This window comes from Haemorhous mexicanus, chromosome 19 (assembly GCF_027477595.1).
Source record: "Haemorhous mexicanus isolate bHaeMex1 chromosome 19, bHaeMex1.pri, whole genome shotgun sequence".
NCBI classification, from domain to species: domain Eukaryota; kingdom Metazoa; phylum Chordata; class Aves; order Passeriformes; family Fringillidae; genus Haemorhous; species Haemorhous mexicanus.
Genome location: NC_082359.1, coordinates 2722814 through 2745940, shown reverse-complemented (window position 1 = coordinate 2745940; position 23127 = coordinate 2722814). Strand labels below are relative to the sequence as shown.

Here is a 23127-nt window from a genome sequence, read left to right as displayed (position 1 = left end):
TGGTACTTTGTATTATCAATGGGTGAAGTGAGAGTAACCCTGGCGGTGTCAGTGGCATATATGCAAACTTACTGCTGGCAGCAGGGTTCTTTAATTGTCAAGGACATGACATGGAGCCCTAATTACAGAGACACTCCTCTGCCTTCATTGACATAACTTAAAAAATTGTTGATGCATAAGAAAGCAAGTCCACCTTTCACATTCAGCTTTCAGCTGTCCAGAATAGCTATAATAAGTAGTAAGTCAGTGGACATGACTGTCACTGAAGGAGAGCTGCAAAACAAGGTGTTCATTTACAAGTTGGACTTTTCAGGGTGGAACTACACTTCTTTTTTTGGATAGAAATACAGTCTTAGGCAACATAATATGAGTTCTTTCATTAAAAAAAGTTTTTATAAAAACAAGTTCTTTTATTAAAAAAAGTTTGTGCTAAGGCACTGGAGATCTTGATTTTGAGGGAATTAGGGTTTTGATGTTTGGGACAATTAAATCATATATTGTCATAGAAAGAACCAGCCAGTGGATATAAATATTTTCTACTGAAGTACTTTTGTAGCTTACTTGAAAGAACTGAAGCTTTGATTTTTCTTTTCCAGATGACTGGTAGATATGAAATGTATGCAGAAAAGCTCGCTGAAGCAATCCAGCCTTTCTTTATACCCAATATCATCAAAGAGTAAGAGAGAGCATCTCATTACACTCAAATGTTACAAGACAAATTCAAAGTTACTGTTGGATTATAGCTTTACTATGAATCACAAGTTGCTGTTTTAATGTTGTCAGTTTAATTTCATGTAACCAATTTTAAATAAGAGGAGTTAGAACTATGTTATGTAAAAGAATTTAAAGTGGCTTCTTAAGTGTTTGTCATTTACTCTGAGTCTAAAGTTGTTCCTAGCTAGAAATACATCCAGTGTTTTTGTAGAGTAGATACAGTGTACTGTGATAGTTGATGGGATGAATTCAGAGGACATGAAAATTTTTACGTAAGCTTTGCATTGTACATCTGTTTCTGCTTTCTGGTTTTTACCCTCTGCCCAAGTGCATAATTTAGGGAGAAATGAGGCAGAAATTGTTTTCATCTGGGTTTTGTTTGCCTTTTCTGCTTACAAACTACTTGATGCAGTTCAGTTACAGCTAAGTAATGTACCACAAGTCCCAGTTGCTGTGGGTGCTGTAAAGCAGGACTGCTTTGGTTCTGTTGCCTTTTACACAAGCACAGCTGGAGCAGTGTCTTTGCTGGGCCCCTTCTAGGTGCAGAAGTCGTGCTCAGGGAGATGCTTTGGTATCTTCTGAAGCTCAGTGCCCTGAAGGGAAGCAGAATAGAGACCCTGGCCAGTGCACCGGCAAGGCTGGGGCAGTTGCATGCTTTTGACTGTGAACAGAAAGCTCAGGATGGGTAAGGAAACTGCTTCCCTGGGGCTGCACTCCAGTAGGATATGTGGCGGCTGCAGAGTATACAAACCAGCTCTGGAATAAAGGTAGTTATGATACATTTGCTGTTCTTAGGTAGTACTGAAATTTTAGTAGTATACTTAGTGTTCTTAGGTAGTATTCTGAAATTTTGCTTCATATGATTTGGGTGATGGCAATGAGTGTTCAGGCAATGCAGACTGAATACAATTTACAGCCCAGCAACTATGAATTTGTAGTTAGTAATAGTAATAAATATTTGAACTCTTGTTTTTGTTTTACTACATTACAATTTCAGATTTTCAAAAATGTTATTTCTAATAAACTTGTTAATAAATGCACTTGCTACGTTGTTACCAGGTTATTTGTGAGCTTAACCTTTATTGAGAATGGCTTAATTACAAATAAAAATATATTTATGTATAAAATCCCTGCATGTAAAATCCCCTTCCTTTGCTATTGACATCCTGACAGAAACAAAGCAACAGAACATTTTCAGAGTGTTTTGTAATAGGACAAGTCTTGTAATAGGAAACAAAGTTCCAGAAAATGCAGGTGTTCTGGATGCTTGTGCAGTGAGCTGCTTTTTCAGTTGAATTTGAGTCACATACTCAGTCTTTTCACTTGGCTTTTGCTTCTTCTTGTGTTTTCATCTCTCACAGCCATCTTCCATTTGGCAGCTGTATGAGATCCTGTTGTAGTGGACCTCTCCTTTTGTCTGCACTAGCTTAGACAGCTTTGCTTATCTTTCAGTTCTGTTGAAGCATTTAAACCCTGGGTACCCAACACTTACCTGTCAATATTGTTACACCTGTGTGTGCACTTAGAACACTAAGCCTGCCCTTAAGTTCATGTTTTCTGTAGACCCAGGATTCACTTTTGGTAATGGAAACAGTAAGATGCTGAATGCCAGTTACAAGCCTTTGTAAGATTTGTTTTTATTCAACTAATCAAGCCTGCTCTAAGATAAATCCTGTGGCAGTTTAATGGTATTGAATGATCTACCTACCTGAAAATGCATGGGTTAAGGAGGTACCCTAACAGCCTGTAGCTTCCATACCTGTTAATTATTAACAGAGCTAACACACTCTCTCAAAATCAAACATCACGATTTTGACCCTGGACATAAAAATTCCCAGATCAGGGGTCTTCTGGTTATTTACTTTGGAGGAGTTGAAAGGCACTACCTACAACAGGTTTTGTACCTTTCTTCTGGAAGGATTCTGCTGGTGGCACTGATGGACCAGTTCTACACAAATCACATCCTACCTGTTGCTCATCACTGCCAGAATATATTTAAACTTCACCAATGACAAGCAAAATTTGACACACAAAACTTCCTGTCATGCACTTTTGTTTGGATTTTTTTAAGGGTTACTGCATTTTAGATGTCTGTTATAATTTTTTTGCCTTTGTACAAAGGATCACTCTTGATTCTACTAAGTACTTAATCAACACTGTATACTTTTCAGTTAGTAACAACTGATAAAAAAAATGTTTATCTTGCTAAAAAAACTTTCTATGCTGAAAGTAGGTTCCTATTTATTATATCCACACAGTTTCAGAACTTGAACAGTTCTTTTCCTAAAACCATGCCAGAGATGTGGGATCTCTGCCTTAAGTGCAAATTTTCCTAGTTTTATGTCAGTGCTGATTTTTCTACTCACTTTCATATAGGCAGGACTGAAGATTGAGACTTATAAGAAATTAGGATGGATGAAGCTGAAATAAGTGGCTTTTTCTTACACTTCAGAGTGCTCCTCAGGTAACAGAGGAAAGGGCTATGAATGGGCTGCTACCAATTTCACTTCACGTCTCAATATAGCAACAACTTAATCCACATACAGCTGCAGTATAAGAGCCAGAACAATCTAAATTCCTGCCTTCTTGTAGAAGGTATGTGTGTATTTCCTCTTTCCTTAATTGATTTTAGCTCTTCTGAGAATGTCACTGAACTAATACTAACAGCAAAATTTGGCTCAAATTATGATTTAGCATTTTAGATACAATGCAGTAGATGCTGTCAGGTATTTACACTTTACACATAAAATATATATACCATTAGTGTGGATGATAATTTTCTGCATTTGCTTAATAAGTTTAAATATTTAGAATGTTCATATTTAGAATGGATTCTGCAGAAACTGGCACATGTGGGTGGCATAACATTCAGAGCTTTTTGCAAAAAGCACTACAGACTTCCAAGTGCAAATAAAATCTTTCCACCTAAAGTTTTGGAGCAATATGGAGCTCTGAGCAGTCATCCAAGAGGATTTAGCCAAAAGAGATTGAGTTTGTAGTGCAAGGGAGTAATTCCAGTATTGCAGTTGCATAAATGCTAAATCTCTGTGAATGTGGTAGATGGGAAGTTTCCTACATTGCAAACAACACTGATGAACCAGCAAGGCATTTTTTTGTTATTTAAAAATGGTTTAAGTTATTTTTTTTCCCTTTACAATATTCTGCTGAACTTCAAATCCATAGTTTTTGTATGAAGACCAGCCCTTCATGCTTTGACAGAGAGAAGCAGGTATTTTCTGTTTTTTCCTTTGTTTACCTAAACCTATGCAAATATTACCAAGTGTTGAAATTCATAAATTTGGTGCTTTTTTCTTATGTATTTAATTTGAAAATAAGCTGAAAGTGAACAGGCTCTGGGCCTGTATTTTAGAACTGCTGTCAAATGTGCAGTTTTGAAAATTAGGGGAAGAAAAAACCAAAGACAGATATTGCAAAATCAAAAAAAAAAAGAAAAAAGGTAAAGACAGCATTGCAATATAGTCCTGTCAATGTCTGTAAAGCCTCCCTTGTTGAAGGTCCCACTGCAGTCCAGGAGTGAGGTGTGTGCAGGGGAGTCCTGAGACGAGCAGCCAGCTGCCCTGCAGGCTGTGCAGGAAGGAGCAGGAGTGTGTGGGTGGGTGTCAGCTGTCTGTGTAGATGAACAGAATATCTTCATCCGTGCCATAACTTGTCCTGGCTTCCTCAAAGTTACTGATGCTGGTGCAGCATGTTCCTGGAAGGAGGAACAAAATGTTAGAAAAGATTCAGAAGGATTTGCCAGTGAAAGGTTCTTACATGGGATGTAACAGAATCCACAAACCAAACTAGTACAGAGACTACACCCAGCAGCTTAGGTTACAGCTTTACTCAGATTTTTCACCTTAGAGAGCTCAGTGAAGTAGTGCTGCAGATAGGTACCAAACTGGCCCTTCTGCTATATTCTGCACATAGACATTTCAGCATCTCTCACCAGCCCATCTGAAAGCCAGACAAGCCGATTGCTAGAATGCCTATCTGAATTCTTCAACTAAAATCACACCAATAAATGCAGCACTGATCTAATTAACATGGCAAAACCCCTCCTGACAAATTGGGTAGGGATGCTTAAAATGCCTGTGCACTGTGAGGGGAGGTGCAGCTGTGGCTCTGTCAGACTCGTTAGTAATGCACTGGCTGAGAATCCATCCAAAAGGGACAGGCTACTCACGGTCAGCATAGGCAGGGTTGTTGTAGTAAATGCTCCCTGAGGCTTTGTTGTAGCCACATAACACGATGAAATGGCCCTGGTAGTCAGGGCTCCTGCAGAAGCACTTCTGTCCAATGGGAAGGAAGCAGCAGTATTTGACAGGACTTGAGCAAAGATCACACAGCAGCAGGACTGCGTTCACAAGGACAATGGCTACGTGACCCTGGGACAGGTGGTTTTGGATGTCTTGAATGGTTACTGTGCTGCAAAGAAAAAAACAGACACACTTACTGAAAGAGGCTGATGTAAAGAAAGGGCCTGATGGTGGACAGTGCAGCTGGCACCTTATAGATACACTATAGATATACTTCTTTATCATAGGTACAGCTCTTTGCTGTTAAACCCTGCTGGCTTTGCCATGAACAAAGCCTGACAGAACCTGTAGCATTTCCAGCCTTTTCATTTCATTGCTGCTGCTGAAGTGCAGAGCAACAGCTCTGGATTCTGCAGTAACACAATCTGAGATGACACATCAGGTGCCCCAGAGAAGAGAATTAAAGGAGCTGGCAACTCACTCAGTAACTTGAGGGACTTCTGTTGTAGGAAAATTTTAAGTGAAGTGTTCTCTCTTGCTGTTAGAAAAGCTTATCTCTGAAACACCAAATCTTTATCAACTGAGTGGTTAAATGTTGTGTAACCACTAACCAATTTAAGGTGTACCCAGATTTGCCTGTGTCACACTTGATTGTGATTCTCCTAGCTGAAGTTTTGAATTGCCTCATATTTTGGGTTTTATTTCTACAAAGAGTAAGTGTTCACCAAACATCACCTATAACCTCATCTGTTAAAAGCTGTCCCTCTCTGAGGCAGATGGTGTGTTCCATATGCATGAGAAACTCATCTCTTGGATCTGTTTCAGGTGTCTGTGCTGTGTGCACCACCTGACTGAACTCACGTGCTTTTTATTTAATCCTTCCCAGTGTCACTTCCCCACTCTGATGGCCCAGCCTCAGTACTGCACAGGTAGATATGCCCTCTGTCCCTGCCTTGATCAAGACTGCAAAAGCAAGAGGGACTGTGTGTCCCTTCTCTCCTGTCACAGCTTATTAATTAAAGTGAAGGTGACTCCATGTATGATAGAAAGGACACTTGATTCTGCTAAATATAAGTTACTCTCCAGCACTCAAATATTACTGTGGCTGCCACATATCCTCTCTTCTTTCCTTACCCCTAATCATTGGGGTGGATCCCCACTTTGACAGCAGGGATCCAAATCCAGCTTCCCTATAAAAAGGAATGTGGCTCAAGTTGGATGCTTAGTCATTCCCCAATAGAATTTCACTGCTGATTATGAAAATTCTGCAGTTTTTCCATTTCTTCTGGGTTTGTAGTTCTTTCATGGAGTTCCTTATTTCATGATCTCCTTGGCAAAAGCTCCTATGCTAACTTGTAATTTGCATGTTTGTCTGGGAACAGAGATCCATAATGATTGCATAGCTCTGGGAACAATGAGTCCTGTACCCACATAGCATTCTCCTTAATTCCAACAATGGCCAATTAGAGTGTTGTAGGCACTCCCTACTGCCTAAGTGTAATGGATAACCAAATTCAAAACATAGCCAGCTCCTATCAGCAGTTTCTTATCACTTTGCATCATGACTAATTTTTTCTTCAGACTTCATTATTAGCTCTTGATGTGCATGAGGTTTTTTTAAGACAGATATAGGAGAAAGACACTAATTGGTAAAAAAAGGCTTAGGGCCTGATTTCAGTCTCTTTCAGTGATTTAGCTTGGTGCCTCCAAGAAAAGCAGAATCTCCAAAGAGAAAGAAAACAGCTTACCATTTCTCCACCAGCACCTTGCAGTCTTTGGCTTGTGCAAAGAGCTGATTCACTCGATTCTCTTCTGTGTCAAAGTGCTTCCTGTAAAATGACTGTGGAAATAACAGAAGTTCTGAACTGGAATGGTGTTTACCTTGGGTAATCCACCACTTAAGAGCCTGCTCGCAAGAGCCTGCATAAGTTGGAGCTCTGGCTATAGGATCAAAGATCTCTCCCTTAGTTCAGTGGAAACAAGACAAGGATTTCTGCTCTGAATTCCAAATTAAATTTGCTCCTGGTCAGTTACTGTTGCAGTTTCTATCCAGTGTCTGTTCAGCTGCCTACATAAGAGAAGCCTGTCTGGTTTCCCAGGGGAAACGGGGCAGGAGCTTGCAATAAAGTCACCACTGCTACAGGCCCTCCTTGGCCCCTTGTTGGCAGTCCTGGAGAGGCCAAGCTCTCAGTGGATGGGAGGCTGAGTTCCCCTCTCACCTCTAGAGGTGGATCTTCCAGGTCAAGGCTGAGGCACGGTGGTGGGGAAAGTGTGGAAGCTAAACACTGCTGCTGCCCAGGCTGTACCTGTTCTGTAGATAAATACAGGGCTTCAGTCTCCAAGGCTGTCAAATAGGTCGGAACCTTTCATGAACACTACATGCAAACTTTTTAAAAAGTCAAAAGATGGAATCAATATGAGATCGTATTGCCTTTGGAACAGATCGGTGCCAGTTTTGGCAGTAGGTCAAATTAACTGTGGTTGACTGTCAGTAACACACCAGAACTTTTACAGCATGACACTCAAGGCCTGCTCACCCCCTGTAGATGAGAATACTGACCTGATTTTTGTAGCCCTTGTCCACTCCGAGTGTCTGGGTGCAAAATTTATGCTTAACTCCGAAGTGCCTCATTAGGTAGGCCAGGTCAATAGTCCAGATACTCTTTGTTAACTGGAGTTCCTGGATGGCTTTCTGAAACTCATCATTGTCCAAATGGTTCAGGTACCTATAGTATCAAGAAAGGCAGGGGAAGGGAAGCACAGATCTTAGGAAAAGCAAAGTGTATGCTGTAGTCCAAGCCTCTACATCACAGCACATAAAAACTGAAACAGGCTTGGCTAAGAAATAACAAAAAAAAAAACCAAAAAAACAAAAACCAAACCAACCCACAAAGGAGACAGAAATTTAAGGAAGGGAATAGGGAATATTTAACTGGATTTATTGCTGACTTTTAAAAATTGTAAATGTGTGGTGCCTTGACTGTTTTAGAGTGCTAAAAGTGTACAGGTGCTGTACCAGAGTCAAGCTGGTATAGAACTCTGTCCTGAAGGGTTTACAGTGTAATGTACAAGTGTATTAGAGCCAACACAGAAAGAAGAGTTAAAGACTAAAACTTCCTTCACACTATAGATGGATTGTAAAAGGAGGAGCCATAAAGGAATTCAGTAAATATTGAAAGGAAGCTTGTCTTAGGCACTGAAGACACAAAAGGAAGAAAGTGGGAGATGGAAGTCAGGAGGAAGCTTGGGACAGGTTGCAAAGGGGCAGGGCAAGGTAGCTACAGAGTTCTGAAAGTAAGAAAACAAATGGAAGTAAATGATAAAAAATAAAAAGCAACAGGAATTGAGGATGCAAGGCGAACAAGGTCAGATCAGCAGGGTAAGAAGATTAATCTTGGAAGCTGAGTTTTGGGCAGACTGGAGTGGCAAAGAGGTAAAGGGAATAGAGGTTACAGTAGTCAAGATGGGAAATTACCAGCACACGGACTAACGTCTTGGCAGAAGGGATGGAGAGAAATGAAAATCTTCTGCTTCATATCTACTAAGTGGACATCTAAATAGGTATTTCTCCTGCACCTAAGCTCATGTTCCTCTGTGGAAGGAAAGAGGAGTTCAGCAGGACAGCTACTAGTTCAAAAAACGGTAAAACCAAAACTAAACAAAAAACCCCAGAGGGCAACACAATTTTGAAGCTGAAACTACTCCTGGAACACAAACACTCATCCCACAGGTTGGGGCTCAGCAGGACAGAGATAGTACAGGTACAGCACACACTCATAAACTGGGATACACCTACCCATCACTTGAAAACACAGAAAGGAATCAGATGAGTCACAGCTAACTATCATTTCTTAATTGTAACAACAGGAAAGAGGCAACACTTTCTATGAGCTTCTGCATGCCAGCCAGCAAAGTTCATAGAGCTGCTTAGGTATTCTGCATCTGTGTAATTAGTCAATTATTCAATAGGGTCCGAAGTTCCCTTCAGTTTGTTTTCCCTTGCTCCTGCTGGAGAGCTGGGCCAGGCCCAAGCAGCAGTCACTGTCCAAGGGTACCTCAAAACTGCTGCTCTCCTAAGAATGAATTCATGGCTGCTTCAACACACCTCTTCTCCCTGGGATTTGTTCCTGCTACCCCTCCCCATGGAATGGGATTTCCCACTCTAAGAGAGCCACTTACTGAAGCACCATCCTGGAGCAGGCCAGCCCGCAGTCCCAGTGGTACAGCTGCTGAATCACTGGCACTTTCAGCTGGATGCAGTCAACTGTGTGAGCAGGACACAAACAATGTCAATGCATACAGGAATGTTTTTCCATGCCACTAAAAGTCAGCCCGTTCTCAGCACTACAGCCATGGAAATTTAGGAACGTGGTTTTGTCTGACTGGCAGGTGGATTTTTTTCTTAGGGGAACATACATTTAGTATTTCTGTCCAGGTAAGCATTTGGTTTAATCTCATACTCCTTTATTGTTCCATTCCATTCCTAGATCACTGGCTTTCCACTCCTTTTCCCTTGGAAGTTTCCCTTTTTTTGGGTTTTTGTGGTTTTTTTGTTTTGGTTTTTTGTTTGTTTGTTTGTTTTGTTGGGGTGATGTACCCACCACACCTCAACTGAATCTGTCTCTCTTCCTGGATAACAGCAGGTAAGACACAGGTATTCATCTTTTCTCCTGTGTCTGATTGTACTTCTGTGCCACAAGAGGAGTTCCACCAAACTGGGAGAAAACATAACCAAGATCTCTGGGCAGGAATCTCTTAGAAGCCCCACAGATTTAAACCTTTTCTATAGATGTCTTTTTTCTCAGGGATGGTATTTTACAGAATTTAAACAAAACAAGTTAAAACTCGCAAGTGGCACCAGTTGTTCTTTTGTATTAATTCCGTCAAAACCTCAATAGAGAGGGAAAATTAATAAAATACAAACTCCATCCTCTGCCTCAGTTTTGTATTTTTACAGAGTTGGCAATACGGTGGTTTCAGTTTCACCACTAGCAGGACTTGAAGAGTTGTGCCTGTCACTGCTACTTCAGCATTAACCAAAATGAGTTAATCACAAAGAGTTTTTCTCAATAACCTTTGATCTAGAAAAGGCCTTTGAGAAGTCTTGTTAACAAGGTCCTCTACATTTTATGATGGGAATAAAAATGCATTTGACATCACGTGGATTTGTTTAGTTTTGGGGTAATACGATCTATAGAACTTTTTAGATAATGTTGTTATATTTTTCCTAGTTGTGCCTCTGTTTAATCATGACTTTAAAGAATGGCATACCAGTTGCTATATTCAGTCTTATAAATTCATCTACCAAGTCCCACATTAACCGAGGGGTACGTGAAAGCTTGAGAGAGCAGTAACAAGTTTCCTTGGTCGTCCAGCTTCCAGTCACCTGTTTCCCAACACACCGAGAGCTCTTCAGCGATGGCTGTGGCTGTCCCGAGACGAGAGACCAGCCCGTCTATGCCGTGCCTGTAACTCACCCTGCGAACCCCTCTGCGCTTGGCCAGCTCCCCGCCGCCCCGACCTTACCGACGGAGCCGGTAATTCCACATCGCTGCTGCGGGCCAAACCCGCAGCACCGCGGCTCGGCAGTACCGGGAGGCCGCCGGGAGCTCCAGCGGGGCCCGCGCTCCCCGCCCGCTCCCCGCCGCCCGCCGGGCGCTCTCCCCGGCCCGTTCCGCGGGGCGGACTCCGCCTCCCCGCCGCCCCCTGCCCGCAGAGGCCCCGCCGGCCCGAGCCGGGCTGGGCGGGCCGCACTGACCTGGCGGCGGCTCGCCAGCCTCCCGGGGGCTCTTCATGGCGGTGGCGGCACCCGCCGCCCGTTCACTGCCGGCCCCGCCGAGCCGGCGGCGCGGCCCCGGGGCCCGGCGCTGGCTCCTCCCGGAGGCGGGGGCTGAGGGGGGCCGGGCCCCGGGGCGCTTGCCCTGCGCCGTGGCGGCGAGGAGAGCGGCGGGGCGTGCGGGCGGGCAGGGGCATGACACGGCGGGCGAGGGACGCGCAGCCCTGCCCCGGACCCGGGGCACCGCGGGGCTGCCGGGCTGGCCCCGGGCGGGAGCGGACGGGACGAGGCCGCGCCGCCCCCAGCGCTCGTTCCGGTTCCGGCGCGCGGAGCAGGGCGGGAGGCGGCGGAGGCCATTAGGGGAGAGCGGCGCGGGCGGGCGGTGAGTGCGGCGCGGGGCTCCCGGCTCCCTGCGGGGCTCCATCGCTCCATGGCGCCACTGGGGAGGTGCCCGGGCGGCGCCGCATCCCCTGAGGGGCCGGAGGGGGCCGGGCCGGAGCGGCGAGGTGCGGGAGGGCGGGGGTGGCGCCGGCTCCCTCACGAAAGGGCCCGGGGCTTGGCCCTGCGGCCCCGAGCGCGGCCCGCGGGGCTCGCAGGGGCCGTACCGCTATGGGATCCACCTGGGGCTCTTCCCATGGAGGTACGAGTGGGTTTGTGGTCCTGAAAAGTGAATTTCCTGGAAAAGACCTGCTGTTGGTGTTCAAAGTCTACATGGGCATGTCTCTAGAGAGGTGTTATTGACGCATAGTCAAAACACAGGTTGTGTTAAAAATGTGAGAAAAATGGTGCTTTACGCTAATGGAAGAGATGATGGATTGTGTAATTGGAGCTTATTCTACATTTTCCTTTGTAATAAAAGCTTTTGTTTTCCTTGTGCCTCAGGTGTAGAGCACAGCACTGCAGCCATGTCGATTGGAGTGCCAATCAAGGTCCTGCACGAGGCCGAGGGCCACATCGTGACCTGTGAGACCAACACAGGAGAAGTTTATCGAGGCAAACTTATCGAAGCTGAAGACAACATGAATTGTCAGGTATCTTTTGTTTCACAAAGATGGAGGGAAGGTTGGCTGATCTGGGTCTTGGAAGGCTGAAAACTTGATTACAAGACTGTTGCTTTTAGTTCTGGGATATAAAAAAAGCCTGTACTGTTGCTGTTTTTTACCGTGGTAAAGTGGATTCAGCATTACAGAATGCTCCAAAGAGGCCAGAGCTTATTTCCAGTTTCAGAGTAGGATTGGGCAACCCTGTAAGTAGGATCAGAGATTTTAAGAGTCTGTCCTTTGAACAGTGCTTCTCCAGAATTCGTTGTTTAAAGCCACTGAGTATAGGAATAGAAAACCTTTGATTTAAGAAACTGAAGCTTATTTAATGCACATTACTGTAGTCATTCCAAGAGGGCCTTTGACTCCAGGCAAGTGCTCGTTAAAATCAGAATGCTTTACTAATAGTTAGTACTAAAATACCTTTGTTAAAGTTATTTTCGTATAAGAAAACAAAAATAATGATGCTGATGAAGCTAATTTGTAAACTGGTGAGAAAGCAAAAGTCTTGGTTGTGTTTGAATGGTCATGGTGCCTTGTGTCAAGCTGAGGCCTCTCTGAGCACTGACTGATTTTTCCCTTCCAGATGTCCAACATAACAGTGACCTACAGAGATGGACGGGTGGCACAGCTCGAGCAGGTGTACATCAGGGGCAGCAAGATACGGTTCCTTATCTTACCAGATATGTTGAAGAATGCTCCTATGCTAAAGAGCATGAAGAATAAAAACCAGGGTTCTGGAGCTGGGCGAGGGAAAGCAGCTATTCTCAAAGCTCAAGGTATGTACACTTTGTTCATGGTCCCTCCCCCTGTTTTTCTGTAGATCTGGAAAACTCATCTCTGTCACTGAGGAGATTAAGCAGCAAGAAGTGAAAAGATTACTGGTTCATACAGTGTTTTTCTGTATGTTTTATCTTACAGTAAGAGTCAAGACTCAAATTGTCCCAATTACCTGAATGTGTAGTATTGATGCTGCCGTAATTTAGAGGTAGTGAGTAGTCTTGTTAAACAAAGCCTTTCTGTTAAACTAAAGAGTTCTTTTTTCTTGCAATTGTGGCCACCAGCTGTTTGAAACACTTAGGGAAGGATTGGGGTGTTCTTGTTGAGCTGTTGTAGGAAAACAGCTTCAGTTACAAAGATGCTACTGCGAAGCTGTAATTATTACCTTCGCTGTAGTTCACTCTCATTTGTGCCTTCCTCAGGGGATCAGTCTAGGTATTAGGTAGTTGAGTAACAGTCATGTGCCACAAAGTCCCTGGTTAACTTCAGCGTGCAGTAACATTTGTGTGGGGGAGTAACCTACTGAGTAGTGTTACAAAACCTTGCAAGAGCGTGGGGTTCCAAATCTCTGGGGTGACACAGATTTGTGTGTCAGAAGGAGCATGAGATATATGAATATCTACTGCAGTTGTTCTGAGGAGCCAGACTGTGGGACCATTAGGTTCTGGTTCTTCTCACAGAACTCTTCCTGCTCTCACATCACTTTCTGAGCATTTCCTGGCTTCTTCTGAGCAACAGACCTTGAGTTTTGTTGATGTTTTGCTTGTCAGTTGTTGAGATAAATATGCAGCTATGTCAAATTCATGTCATCCCTGATGTTTTCTTTCTTCAGTGGCTGCAAGAGGAAGAGGCCGTGGTATGGGTCGTGGCAACATCTTCCAGAAGCGAAGATAATTTTGGTCTTGGCTGAATTGCTTTTTTTTTTATTAGGGGCTTTAACTTGACTCTGTGTGCATTGGTATCAGTTTTGTTTAATAAATGTTTCTGACAAAAACTCGTCTGCTGTTACCTGACAGGACAATTCTTGGGCAAATACAATGTAGGTTGATTTCAAACTCAAGGCACCTTTGGAAATTAGTGGACTTTATTCTATCTAGTTTTGACCACTTTGTGCGATGCATTGGTTTTTGAAGATCATTGTTTCCCTTTTCTAGTTTAGTCCTGCTGTCATTTATTCTCTAAAAAATTAGAAGTCATTCTTAATGAAGAGTTTTAAGTCATACATTATAAAGTCTTATTAGCAGCTGCATTTATGGAAAATACAGCAAAACAGAGGCAGCTTCCTGAGAAGCAGAGCACTGTGTTCTTTAGCTTTATATGGACAACAATAGATAGAGGGCCATCTTCAGATCTCTATATTGAACTTGTATTCTTGCATTTCTTATCTTTCTCTTTGGATATGGGAAGAATTTTTCATTAGGAGCACACAACTTTGATAGCCTGAATCTATATTTGCAGTGAAAAAAAACAATTCTGACTTTCTTAGCAGTTTTTCCCTGTGTCTGGAAAAAAATGACAGAACATAAAATAGGTGTTTTCCTGCATAAGTGTGAAATGCTTTGTAGATTTGAAAGGCAGTGCAGGTATATGAGGAAAGTTTTATAATAGTTGTCCATTAAGCACAGCTCAATCCAAATGCTGATGTTTTGAACAAAACTCACTATCAGCTTCAGCTTTTGATCTTATTTACACACAGTTGTGTATAGATCAGCTGATCTGCAGGAAGCAAAATGCAGTTGTAACTTCATTGAAGTGTAGTGTGGGTGTTTTTACTGACTTAAATGGTTGAAATGTTTCAATGTAACCCTTGTGTACCTAATCAGGTCCTTGCATATGGTCAGTTACCAGTCTGTACACACACAAAAGAGCTGCTCTTGCTTCTCTCCCTGGATGCTGTGAAGACTCTCCCTTGTGTGCAGACAGGAAAGTTGAACTAATGTATTGACTTGTTGAATTGTGTGTAAATAAAGCTGTATTTGGTCTCTAGGGAAAGCCCTGCTGCATGTTCTTCTGGGTGGTAGTGATCCTAAATATTTACAATGGAAACATCCTTAGAATGTGTGTAAGGGATACTTGAGCTTAACTCTAAAAGCATTGTAGTGTCATCTTGTGCCTCTCACGAGGAATGTGTCCAAAAGATGGCAGCCCTCACAAACAGGGGCCATTTCCACTGGTGGGGACTGGCTCACCTCTTCTAAAGTTCCTGTCCTCCTTGAGCAATGCCAAGCTGCTGTTCTCTCAGGAGCAGTGGATGTGGCATTCAGCAGTGCTGAGGGTGGGGGACAACCACGAATTTTGGAGAGAAACAGTAACCCTCCTCAGGAGGTTTGATGGAACCAACTGTATCTGCTCTAAGAAGTTTGGAGTAACTTTTGTAATGCATATCAGCTTTGAAGAAACTGGATCTTACATAAACAAAGAGCTTTGCACTGTTGCTTCAGGTTGAGGCTGAGTAGGATGAACTCTTCAGAAAGATACTGTGAGTTTAGTGTTAAAAATGTTGAAGTTTCACACTGGTAGGAAAGTCTCAGCCAAGACAAATGTCACTTAGCAATTTCTGACTGGAGTAACTGGACTGCTGGCTTTTTACAGGCTGCTTCCCAGAGCCTTCCTGTGCTGTGTGTATTATTACAGTGTGCTAAATGAGAATTTCCTTCTCACAGATGAGGTCTCACCCACTAGATGGCTCTGTTGGGAAGAGAATGAAGCTCAAGAAACCAGAACCCTCTGGAAAAGAAAAATGCAAGAAATGTGACTTCTGCTATAAAGTCCATAAACTCAAGGGCTATTATAAACTAGCATGAAAACACTCACCTTATTTTCTTTCTTCTTCAGTGTTCCCTGAGTGCTGGCTTCCTACACGGCTGGGTTATTCCAGCTGCTGATTGAGGCTGTGCTTTCCTGGTACTTGGCTGATTGGGCTAATGCACTTAGATAATGCAGATTCCTCAGTTCAGTAATTTAAGCTATCTGTTTCCCTGGGATGGCAGATACTAAGGAGAGATGCAGTTGTTTTTAACATCTGCACTTATTTGTCACTTTTTTTTTTTAATCACAGATTGCAGCATTTCTTTTCATTCTTTGCCATCACACTGTGTGTGGGCTTATAAATCTCGTGCTCTTCAGTGGGTTCAGGGCTCTCCATGATTTCCTGCTTTTGACAGAGAGAGACAAGCACTGGCCCAAAGCCTTGTTCCAAACTGGCCCCTTTGATAACACCAGTGCAGGTGCCTTTGAAGTATTGGTGGGACAGGGAATCTGTACTGTAGGTGTCCAAAATGGTGTGTGGAGGGTGCAGGTGGAAATTCACCTAAACTTCCAGGGTCAAAAACACATTTGTGCTCTTGTTTGAAAACAAGGCATAACACCAGAGAAAAGTTCAAGAAAGTATCACTTGAAAAAAAAATTGCTTTGCATAAAGGATCTTTCCTCACTGAGCAGGTGCTTCCATCCCATACATGTGCAGCTCTTCTCTCCAGGTGTGTCTAACTTATATTTGATCCTAAAGCTGTACTTTCCTTTAGTCCATTTTTCAATGCTCTTCAGAATACCTCTTCTAGAAGGGCAAAATGGAGTGGGAAATGTGAATTTCTGCTGCTGGTAGTCAGGATCACTGTCCAGTCTGTATCTCTTTGCCAACTGAGCTTTACAGTGAGCTTTCCTGTAAAATAGCTTTCCTGTAAAATATTTCTTTTGCCAGTAAAATGTGAGCAAGAAGATGAGAAGACTGATGTCCCAGTGGACCAATGATTTGGTAAGGTAGCAATGGATAGAATTCTGAGGTCTACAAGAGTATGTCAGTGATTCAGTTGTTTATTTCTCAGGCAAGGGTCAAAAGGGGGAAAGAGTTCTCCCAGGCATCTTTGTTGTTTCCATCCTGACAGAAGCAAAAATTTACATCTGGACTTGCACCAATCTGATTTCAGCCAGACCTGATCTTCCTCCTCCAACATTAGATAAAACTTTGTGGGACCCTCCTGCCCTCAGAGATTCTTTGGAAGGAAATACAGATATACCACTTTAAAAGCATGGTCATGGAGCAGCCTTGAAGAGGTGCTGATGGGTGAGTGGGTGCAGATCACTTTGCAAGTGAGAGGAGGCTTCACCTGCTCACACCTGCAGACAGGAGAGCTGCCAGATGACTGCAGTGTGCTGGGGCCTGAAGTAGCCAAAGCACTGCCTGCCTGCAAGTATTTTCCAGGTCAAGCTGTGTTTTGACTGCTCCAGGTGTCCTGTTGTTGCCTAGACCTGTAATGAGAGCTCTTGATAGAGTCAAGAGTATTTTGGAGGTGCTGAATAAGAATGTGCCAGCCTTCCCTGCTCATGGTAACTGTTCCTCACAGACCAGGGTGTGGGGTTATTTCACTCCTTCTGGAGGCTGACATTAGTGTGCAGTATGAGTGGTAGGTTTGGGGTGGGTTTATGCCACTTAATTCAGACGTTTAATGAGAAAAGTATTTGGGGTTTGTGTGTGAGTTGCTTGTTCCTAGTAGAGGGCTATTATTCCTGGCACAGGAGCAGTCATTGCATAAGCAAGTATTGTGCAGCCTTCTGCTGCTCAGCAGAGACTATCAGAGTCTGTGAAAAGTGGAGATTTTCCAGCATCGTTAATTCAAGGGAGAATGCTGAAGCCCTGGCAAAGAAACAGATTGGATCCAGAAGATGTGTAGTTATGCTGGGAGAAATGAAAAGAATTGCAGAAAAACACTATCATTGTTCTTTTGTTTGGTGAACTCCTTGCAGTGAGCATTTAATTTGTTCTTCATTTTCCCTTGCCTTGGGACTTAAAATCTGTTGTGTGCTTGGGGGTTTGCCCTAATTCCAGCTCACTGGAGAGATGCTGGTACATCTAATCCAGAGCAAGCTACTGCTTGTGAGGCAAAACTTCTTACATTTTGTCCCTTGGTGCCTAAAATGTTAATAGGGAGTGGAGCCCACAGCCCCAGAGAGGATTTGGAGCATTGCAGCTGATGGCCCTCAGGAGACATGCAGTGAAGCTGATATGTGACAATGCAGAGACCCACGTGGTGGCATTTTAGAATGTTTATTGATATCTTTACACTCCCCTAAAATCTCAAATAAACTGTAGGGTGAATTGGGTTTTTTTTCCCTGACACTATACCCAGCTGAGATACAGAACTGGCATGTGGAGATTTTCACTTTTCTCTAACAAACAGGTGTTGCTGTTTGTTGCTTCATGATCAAATGAGCTCCTTTCTGTCTCATGTCTCAAACAGCTCCACAACAAGCCTGTTTTTGCAAAGCTCAGCCAAAAGTCAGTGTTGTTCCCCTTGAAGGACACTGTATGAAAGGGCACATCAGATGCATCCTCAGAGCCAGACAGGAGTGTGTCATTTGCCTGCAGTCTTGTTCACCTCATGCTTTCGAGGGCAGCTTGGATGTAGCAGCAGAAGTGCTGAGGTCTGGGGAAAGGAGTGGCTGTACTTAGAGGAAATGTTGTTTCTTCCTTTTCTCTTGGTACCTGTTAGCATTGGCTTTGTTTTGTCTTTTCACTGCAACCTTTCTTTTTTTCTTTTCCAGTTAATGATCCAAATTTGACATGGAGAAAGTGGATGAAGCTCTAGGGAACTCATTAGAGGCTTTGCATGTCAAATTGGACTCCAAATACATGAAGTCTAATCCTAAACCTAGGCAGAGATTTATACAATGGGATGTGCTGAAGCTGCTGGCTGGAGGCTCTTGAGAGGGTCCATGTAGGAGATCTCACTTTATCTCCATGGCCTCATTTGAGCCTGGCTTTTACTGGCCCTGCAGCCCCTGGCTGAGCTGCATACCTTGGGAAGGAGCTCTGGGGGTGCATCCTGCTGTCCTGCTTGTGTTCACCCAGCCCCAGAGCACCTGGCCTGGTGCTAGCAGGAGCTTTGGGGCTGCCAGTGACACTGTAAAACACTGGGATTCATACTGGAGTGGGATGGGCCAGTCCAGGGCTGAGACCCAGGCAAGAGGAGCTGGAGACACTCTGGGCTGTTGTCTCTGAGTATCTGGTTACTCATCAGATCTGTTCCTTTGGCCTCCACTTGGCTCTCTTTCCATTGCAGTTTCTGAAAAACTGAAACCCCAAAGAGCTGTTGGTTAAATGAGTGGATGGGCTGTGACTTGCTCAGTTTTTCAGTTGCAGCAGAGTTCAGACAAAGGTGCACACATCAAACTGTTGGCTCTGCAAACCAAAAGATTTCAGGGGATCAAGAACAAAGCTCTGCTCAGAAGTCTGACATTGAAACTCAAAGGCAGCTGCCACTGCTAGTCTGGAAAAGGCCTTTTTCCCACAGTCTGTGCCATGTTTCTGTGTTTGAGACACCATGTATTTCAGGGGAACTATACAGGTTGAATAAAGTCCACATGGTTTTTGATAGCTTTTCAAATGCTTCCCATCATTGTGCCCAATGTGGGGCAGACTGACACAAAAATGGACTGGGAGGAATAACCCTCCCAGAAGCTGAGGAACTGGCTGGTCAGAAGGCAGTAAAGTGCCTCTCTTCCACCTTTGTGATACACCCTGCATTGCAAGCAGAATGAACCTGCTGCTCCTGTGGAAGGAAATGTCAGTGCCATTGTGGCTCACTTTTGAGGCCTGTTTGGATGCAGCAGGGGGAGTGCTGGCCTTTGGGAAAAGGAGCTAATGGAATAAAAGCTGACTTTCCTCTGATCTCTTCTGCTGAAGAAGAGTTCCTGTGTGGTTGTTGTGTTTTAGTGCCTCTTCTGGTTTTGAATCAGTATCACTGAACTGGGATCCTGTCAGACCTGAGAGGAGCAGCAGAGGGTCACAGTCAAGTACTTGGTGTCTCAGAGTGGATCAAGAGGCAGTCGTGGCCTTCTGGGGCACTGGCCTCAGCCAGCAGTGTTCCTGTTTTGTTTTGTGAAGTGCTCCTTGGCAGCCTTAAACCAGCTACTGCATCTATCCTGAGAGCACCTGCTTAAGGCCAGTAAACAGTAAAACAGGTTCTCTTACCTATGGATAATGTCCCCAGCTGGGGTGGCTGGGCTTGGAGGCTTTTTCATGCAGGGACTGCATATGAGTTTGTATTGGGGTACTTTTCCTCTTCCAAGCTTTGAGTCACGTCCTCTGATAGGGAGCAGAGAAATCTCTAAAGGCAATGTTTAATCTTCTCTTGTTTATTTTCTTAAGATGAAACAATTTCTATTTTTGACATCTTTGTCAGCAGCTGTCCACTAAGGAGCTTGTCAGCCTGCCCCAAAGAGTGCAAACTCCTTTATCTTCCTGGAGCTTGTGATGAGAAATGAATTATAAGTTGAGAAAAGAGCCTTGGCAGTGCAAAAGAAAAGAGCCTTGACAGGTTTTGAAGTGTGTGAAATAAAAAATAGATTAGACAAGCCTGTGCTTCCAGCTGCTTTTTGCATCCTTACCTCAACAAAATAATTACCACTTATTTAGGCAGAGTCACTGAAGTGAGGGAGGCTTTTGCTGAGCTCAGTGCTCAGCACATTGCTGCCTGGAGCATGCCAAGATGCTTACCTGAGTTTTGTGTCAGAAGCTGAGGTAAAATACAGGATGGAGTTGCAAGGAAGGTGTTGTCCTCCTAGGCAGGGAGAGAACAAGTGTTTTTCTGTTGGAGTAACTGTTCTTTCTTCCCTCCCAGGCTCCAATGGCCTCATTAGCTGTGGTGTTGCTCGTTATCTCCACATGTGGCTGGGCTTTGCAGGCTGGTGCTGCTGGAGCTCTCTGCTGCTGCCTGAGCCCCGTGGAGCCCCAGCTGACAGTGCTCACCAGCATCTTCAAGGGGATGCTTTACACCCAGTGACCTCTCCTTCCAGCAGACTGCTGCTGAACAGTGTGCTTAAATGTCTCCCAGAGCTGTGGTGAGACTGATCACCTGCTGGGGGTGGGGAAGGGGCTGTGGTACCCTCTGTGCAGCTGCAGGTCCAGCTTCCTTCCTGCTACATGACACAGGTCCCATCCCAGGCTGACCACCTGCAGCCTGCACGGAGAGGGGGGAGGCTGGCAAACTGAAAATGGTGGAGACAGAGGCTGGTGTCTGAGTCTTGATGCTGAGTGCTGCTCTAAATAGCTGAGATCGCAGCAAGTACCTCCTGAGGAGAGTATTCAGTCTGCTGAGTTACCTGACAGGAGACAGGCTCACTGCAGGGCAGGTGTCCCCTGATTTAGCATCTTAACTAAGCTGGTCCCTCTGGCTCTCTGTGAGGAGACCTGAATTAGCAGCTCATCCCTTTAATACCCCTGAGAGTCCTGAGCCTTCTCATTCAGTGCAAGGAAAGGCTCATTTCAGTTGTGTCATCCTCTCTGGTTGGTGAACTCAGCTTTTATGAAAATTGCAGATTTGGGGCCTCTAGATCTGCTCCTCTAGCATGCACCTCATCTGTAGGGGGGCCAGGAGCACTTCCCAGCTCTGGGATGAGCTGGATGCACTGTGCTGCCCAGAGCCCCTCTCCTGTCCATGGGATCAGGAGCTGGCAGGGAGTAGCTGGGTGTGCTGGGATTGTTTCTGCTGAGTTACAGCCCATTAAAATTCATCCAAGAAGCAGTGGCAGGATTTTGTAATTTGCATTTTCACATATTTATTCACAACCAGTTCTCCATGGGGAGCTTTCTGTGGCAAAGCAACCAAGTGCATATAGAGGAATAAACACGCATGCCACAGCTGCTCAGCTGAACCAGTGTGTTTCCTGCTTTATCTCCAGATCCTGGAGCTGCCAACTGGCAGGTGGCATGGCCAGAGATTGGCACAGAATTCCCCTGCAAGGGGCTGAATGTCTCATCTCTGTCCTGCTGGGTAGCAGAGCTCAGACTGAAAGCAGAGCTTTGAGCAGGGCTGGGAACAGGCTGGGGCTGAGCCAGGGGCTCTGCAGGGAAGAGCTGTGTCAGGGGTGCACTACACACTGAGGGTCTCACCTCATTTTAGGGAGGTGCTGCTGTTGTGGAAAAGCTGTGGGGATGCCTTGATGCAGAGCTCTAGGGGGACAGTGCTCAGAGCTAAAGACCAAATGTTCAGCAGCACTGCTCCCTCTTTGGAGATATGCACTGGCTCACCAAGCCTTCATTTAAATGCTTTGTGCCCGAGTTTCCTTCTTGGCACACAGCAGAGTGCTGCTCTCCTTAGACTGTAAGAGTTTAAGCAGATCTTGCTGACATTTGAAATACTTTTCATTTTTGCTGAAAGGTATTTTGGAAGGAAAAAAAAAAAGTAATACAATCTCTTGCATAGCAGGGAAGGAGAGGAAGGGCTGAGCCTGGAGAGTGGTGGTAAATGGAGCTGCAGCCAGCTGGGGCTGTCCCTGGTGGGCTTCCCCAGGGCTCAGTAGTGGGGCCAGTTCTGTTTAATGTCTATTGATTATCTGGATGAGGGGACTGAGGGCTTCCCCAGCTGAATTCACAGATGACACCGAGTTGGGTGGGAATGTTGATCTGCTGGAGGGTAGGAAGGCTCTGCAGAAGGGTTTGGACAGGCTGGATTTGGTGGTCCATAGAACAACTGTTTGAGGTCCAACAAGTGCCAAGTTCTGCACCTGGGTCACAAAAACCCCAAACATGACTCTTGGCTTGGGGAAGAGCAGCTGGAAAGCTGCTGAGTGGAAAAGGCCAGTGGCATCCTGGCTAGTATATGCCATAGTCTGGCCAGCAGGAGTGGGTTGTAAAGCATTGAACAGGACACCCAGGGCAGTGGTTGAGTCACCATCCCTGGAATTATGTAAGAGAGCTGCAGCTGTGGCACTCAGGGATGTGGTTTAGTGGTGGGCTTGGCAGTGCTGGGTTAATGTTTGGACTCAATGACCTCAAAGGTCTTTTCCAACTGAAACAATTTCATGATTCTTTAAGATACTACACTGAGAAGGGGAAAATGAGTTCTGAGAAGAGAGCAGGTGGTGACCTTTGTGCAGGTTAATGTGAAGGTGATGAGGTCCTGCACCTGTGACTGGAGTGCAGATAGGAGTGGGTTCAGCATTTGCAGTGTCAGACTGTAATGCTCAGCACAGTGTCTAACCCACCTTTCTTCCTCAGGGAACTGGTTTTATTTGGGGCGTTTGGTGGTTGATCAGAGACACCAATGCCTTCCAGCGTCCTCACACTCTTGATCACTTGAAAAATATCACCAATTTACTTCTTGCAATGTCTTGTGAAATTAGTAAAGAGCATGAAAGGTGTATCTATTCCATGTGAATTTGGGTTGTTTTCATATAGGAGCGTTGCTTATATGTGTTGCTCTGAGACTCACAGAGATAAGCAGCAGAGGAAGGCAAAGTTACCACTGTTCATTTAGAAGGGTGAGGATTTTTAAGGTGTTTTTTTTAATATGTCTCATTTTTAAAACTTTTAATTCTTTCAAAAACTCATCTAAGTCTGAATTCCTGTGGGGACAGATAATTGAGAGGACTTGACTTACTGGCTAAATCTCATCAGTTTACTTCTACCAGCCCCTTGCAACACAAAGGATGGCAGCCTACCTCAAATGAACACCCATGTTTCTCTTTCCTTAAAGGAATGAACCACACTGCCCAATGTGAATGGCACCTGATCCAGTCCCTCAGGCACTGCAGGAGGGCTCTGGGCCATTTTCCAACA

The 23127-nt window shown here is 44.6% G+C and overlaps 3 protein-coding genes across 5 annotated transcripts in view; 2 read left to right on the top strand and 1 right to left on the bottom strand.

The window, feature by feature from the left end:
• The window catches only part of UPB1 (beta-ureidopropionase 1), a 34358-nt gene extending 30258 nt beyond the window's left edge, over positions 1–4100 (top strand). For both annotated transcript variants that reach the window (XM_059863712.1, XM_059863710.1), the window contains exon 10: positions 597–4100. In XM_059863712.1, the coding sequence (XP_059719695.1) occupies positions 597–680 (84 nt within the window). In that variant the 3' untranslated portion in view covers positions 681–4100. The remainder of the gene's footprint in view (positions 1–596) is intronic.
• GUCD1 (guanylyl cyclase domain containing 1) lies at positions 1775–11188 on the bottom strand. 2 transcript variants are annotated; one of them, XM_059863708.1, is made up of 7 exons: positions 10732–11188; positions 9153–9237; positions 7534–7699; positions 7193–7279; positions 6722–6813; positions 4901–5142; positions 1775–4426 (listed from the first exon to the last, which is right to left on the bottom strand). In XM_059863708.1, the coding sequence occupies exons 1-7, from the start codon at positions 11171–11173 to the stop codon at positions 4335–4337; spliced, it is 1206 nt and encodes a 401-aa protein (XP_059719691.1). In that variant the 5' UTR covers positions 11174–11188; the 3' UTR covers positions 1775–4334. The 2 variants fall into 2 exon arrangements, with proteins under 2 accessions (XP_059719691.1, XP_059719692.1); XM_059863709.1 differs by lacking the exon at positions 7193–7279.
• On the top strand, positions 11033–13563 carry SNRPD3 (small nuclear ribonucleoprotein D3 polypeptide). Its single transcript, XM_059863713.1, has 4 exons — positions 11033–11131; positions 11632–11780; positions 12376–12568; positions 13402–13563. Exons 2-4 carry the CDS (start codon positions 11655–11657, stop codon positions 13461–13463), a joined length of 381 nt encoding a protein of 126 aa, XP_059719696.1. The 5' UTR covers positions 11033–11131; positions 11632–11654; the 3' UTR covers positions 13464–13563.
• Positions 13564–23127: the final 9564 nt, after the last annotated feature.

Bases quoted from the DNA above. Each gene is read 5' to 3' on its own strand.
- SNRPD3 (XM_059863713.1), top strand. From the start codon at position 11,655: ATGTCGATTGGAGTGCCAATCAAGGTCCTGCACGAGGCCGAGGGCCAC. The intron at 11,781-12,375 runs GTATCTTTTGTT...TTTCCCTTCCAG, and splicing joins AAGACAACATGAATTGTCAG to ATGTCCAACATAACAGTGAC. The intron at 12,569-13,401 runs GTATGTACACTT...TTCTTTCTTCAG, and splicing joins AGCTATTCTCAAAGCTCAAG to TGGCTGCAAGAGGAAGAGGC.
- GUCD1 (XM_059863708.1), bottom strand. From the start codon at position 11,173: ATGGAGCCCCGCAGGGAGCCGGGAGCCCCGCGCCGCACTCACCGCCCG. The intron at 7,700-9,152 runs GTAAGTGGCTCT...TTGATACTATAG, and splicing joins TGCTCCAGGATGGTGCTTCA to GTACCTGAACCATTTGGACA. The intron at 5,143-6,721 runs GTAAGCTGTTTT...TTTTCTTTGCAG, and splicing joins AAGGTGCTGGTGGAGAAATG to CACAGTAACCATTCAAGACA.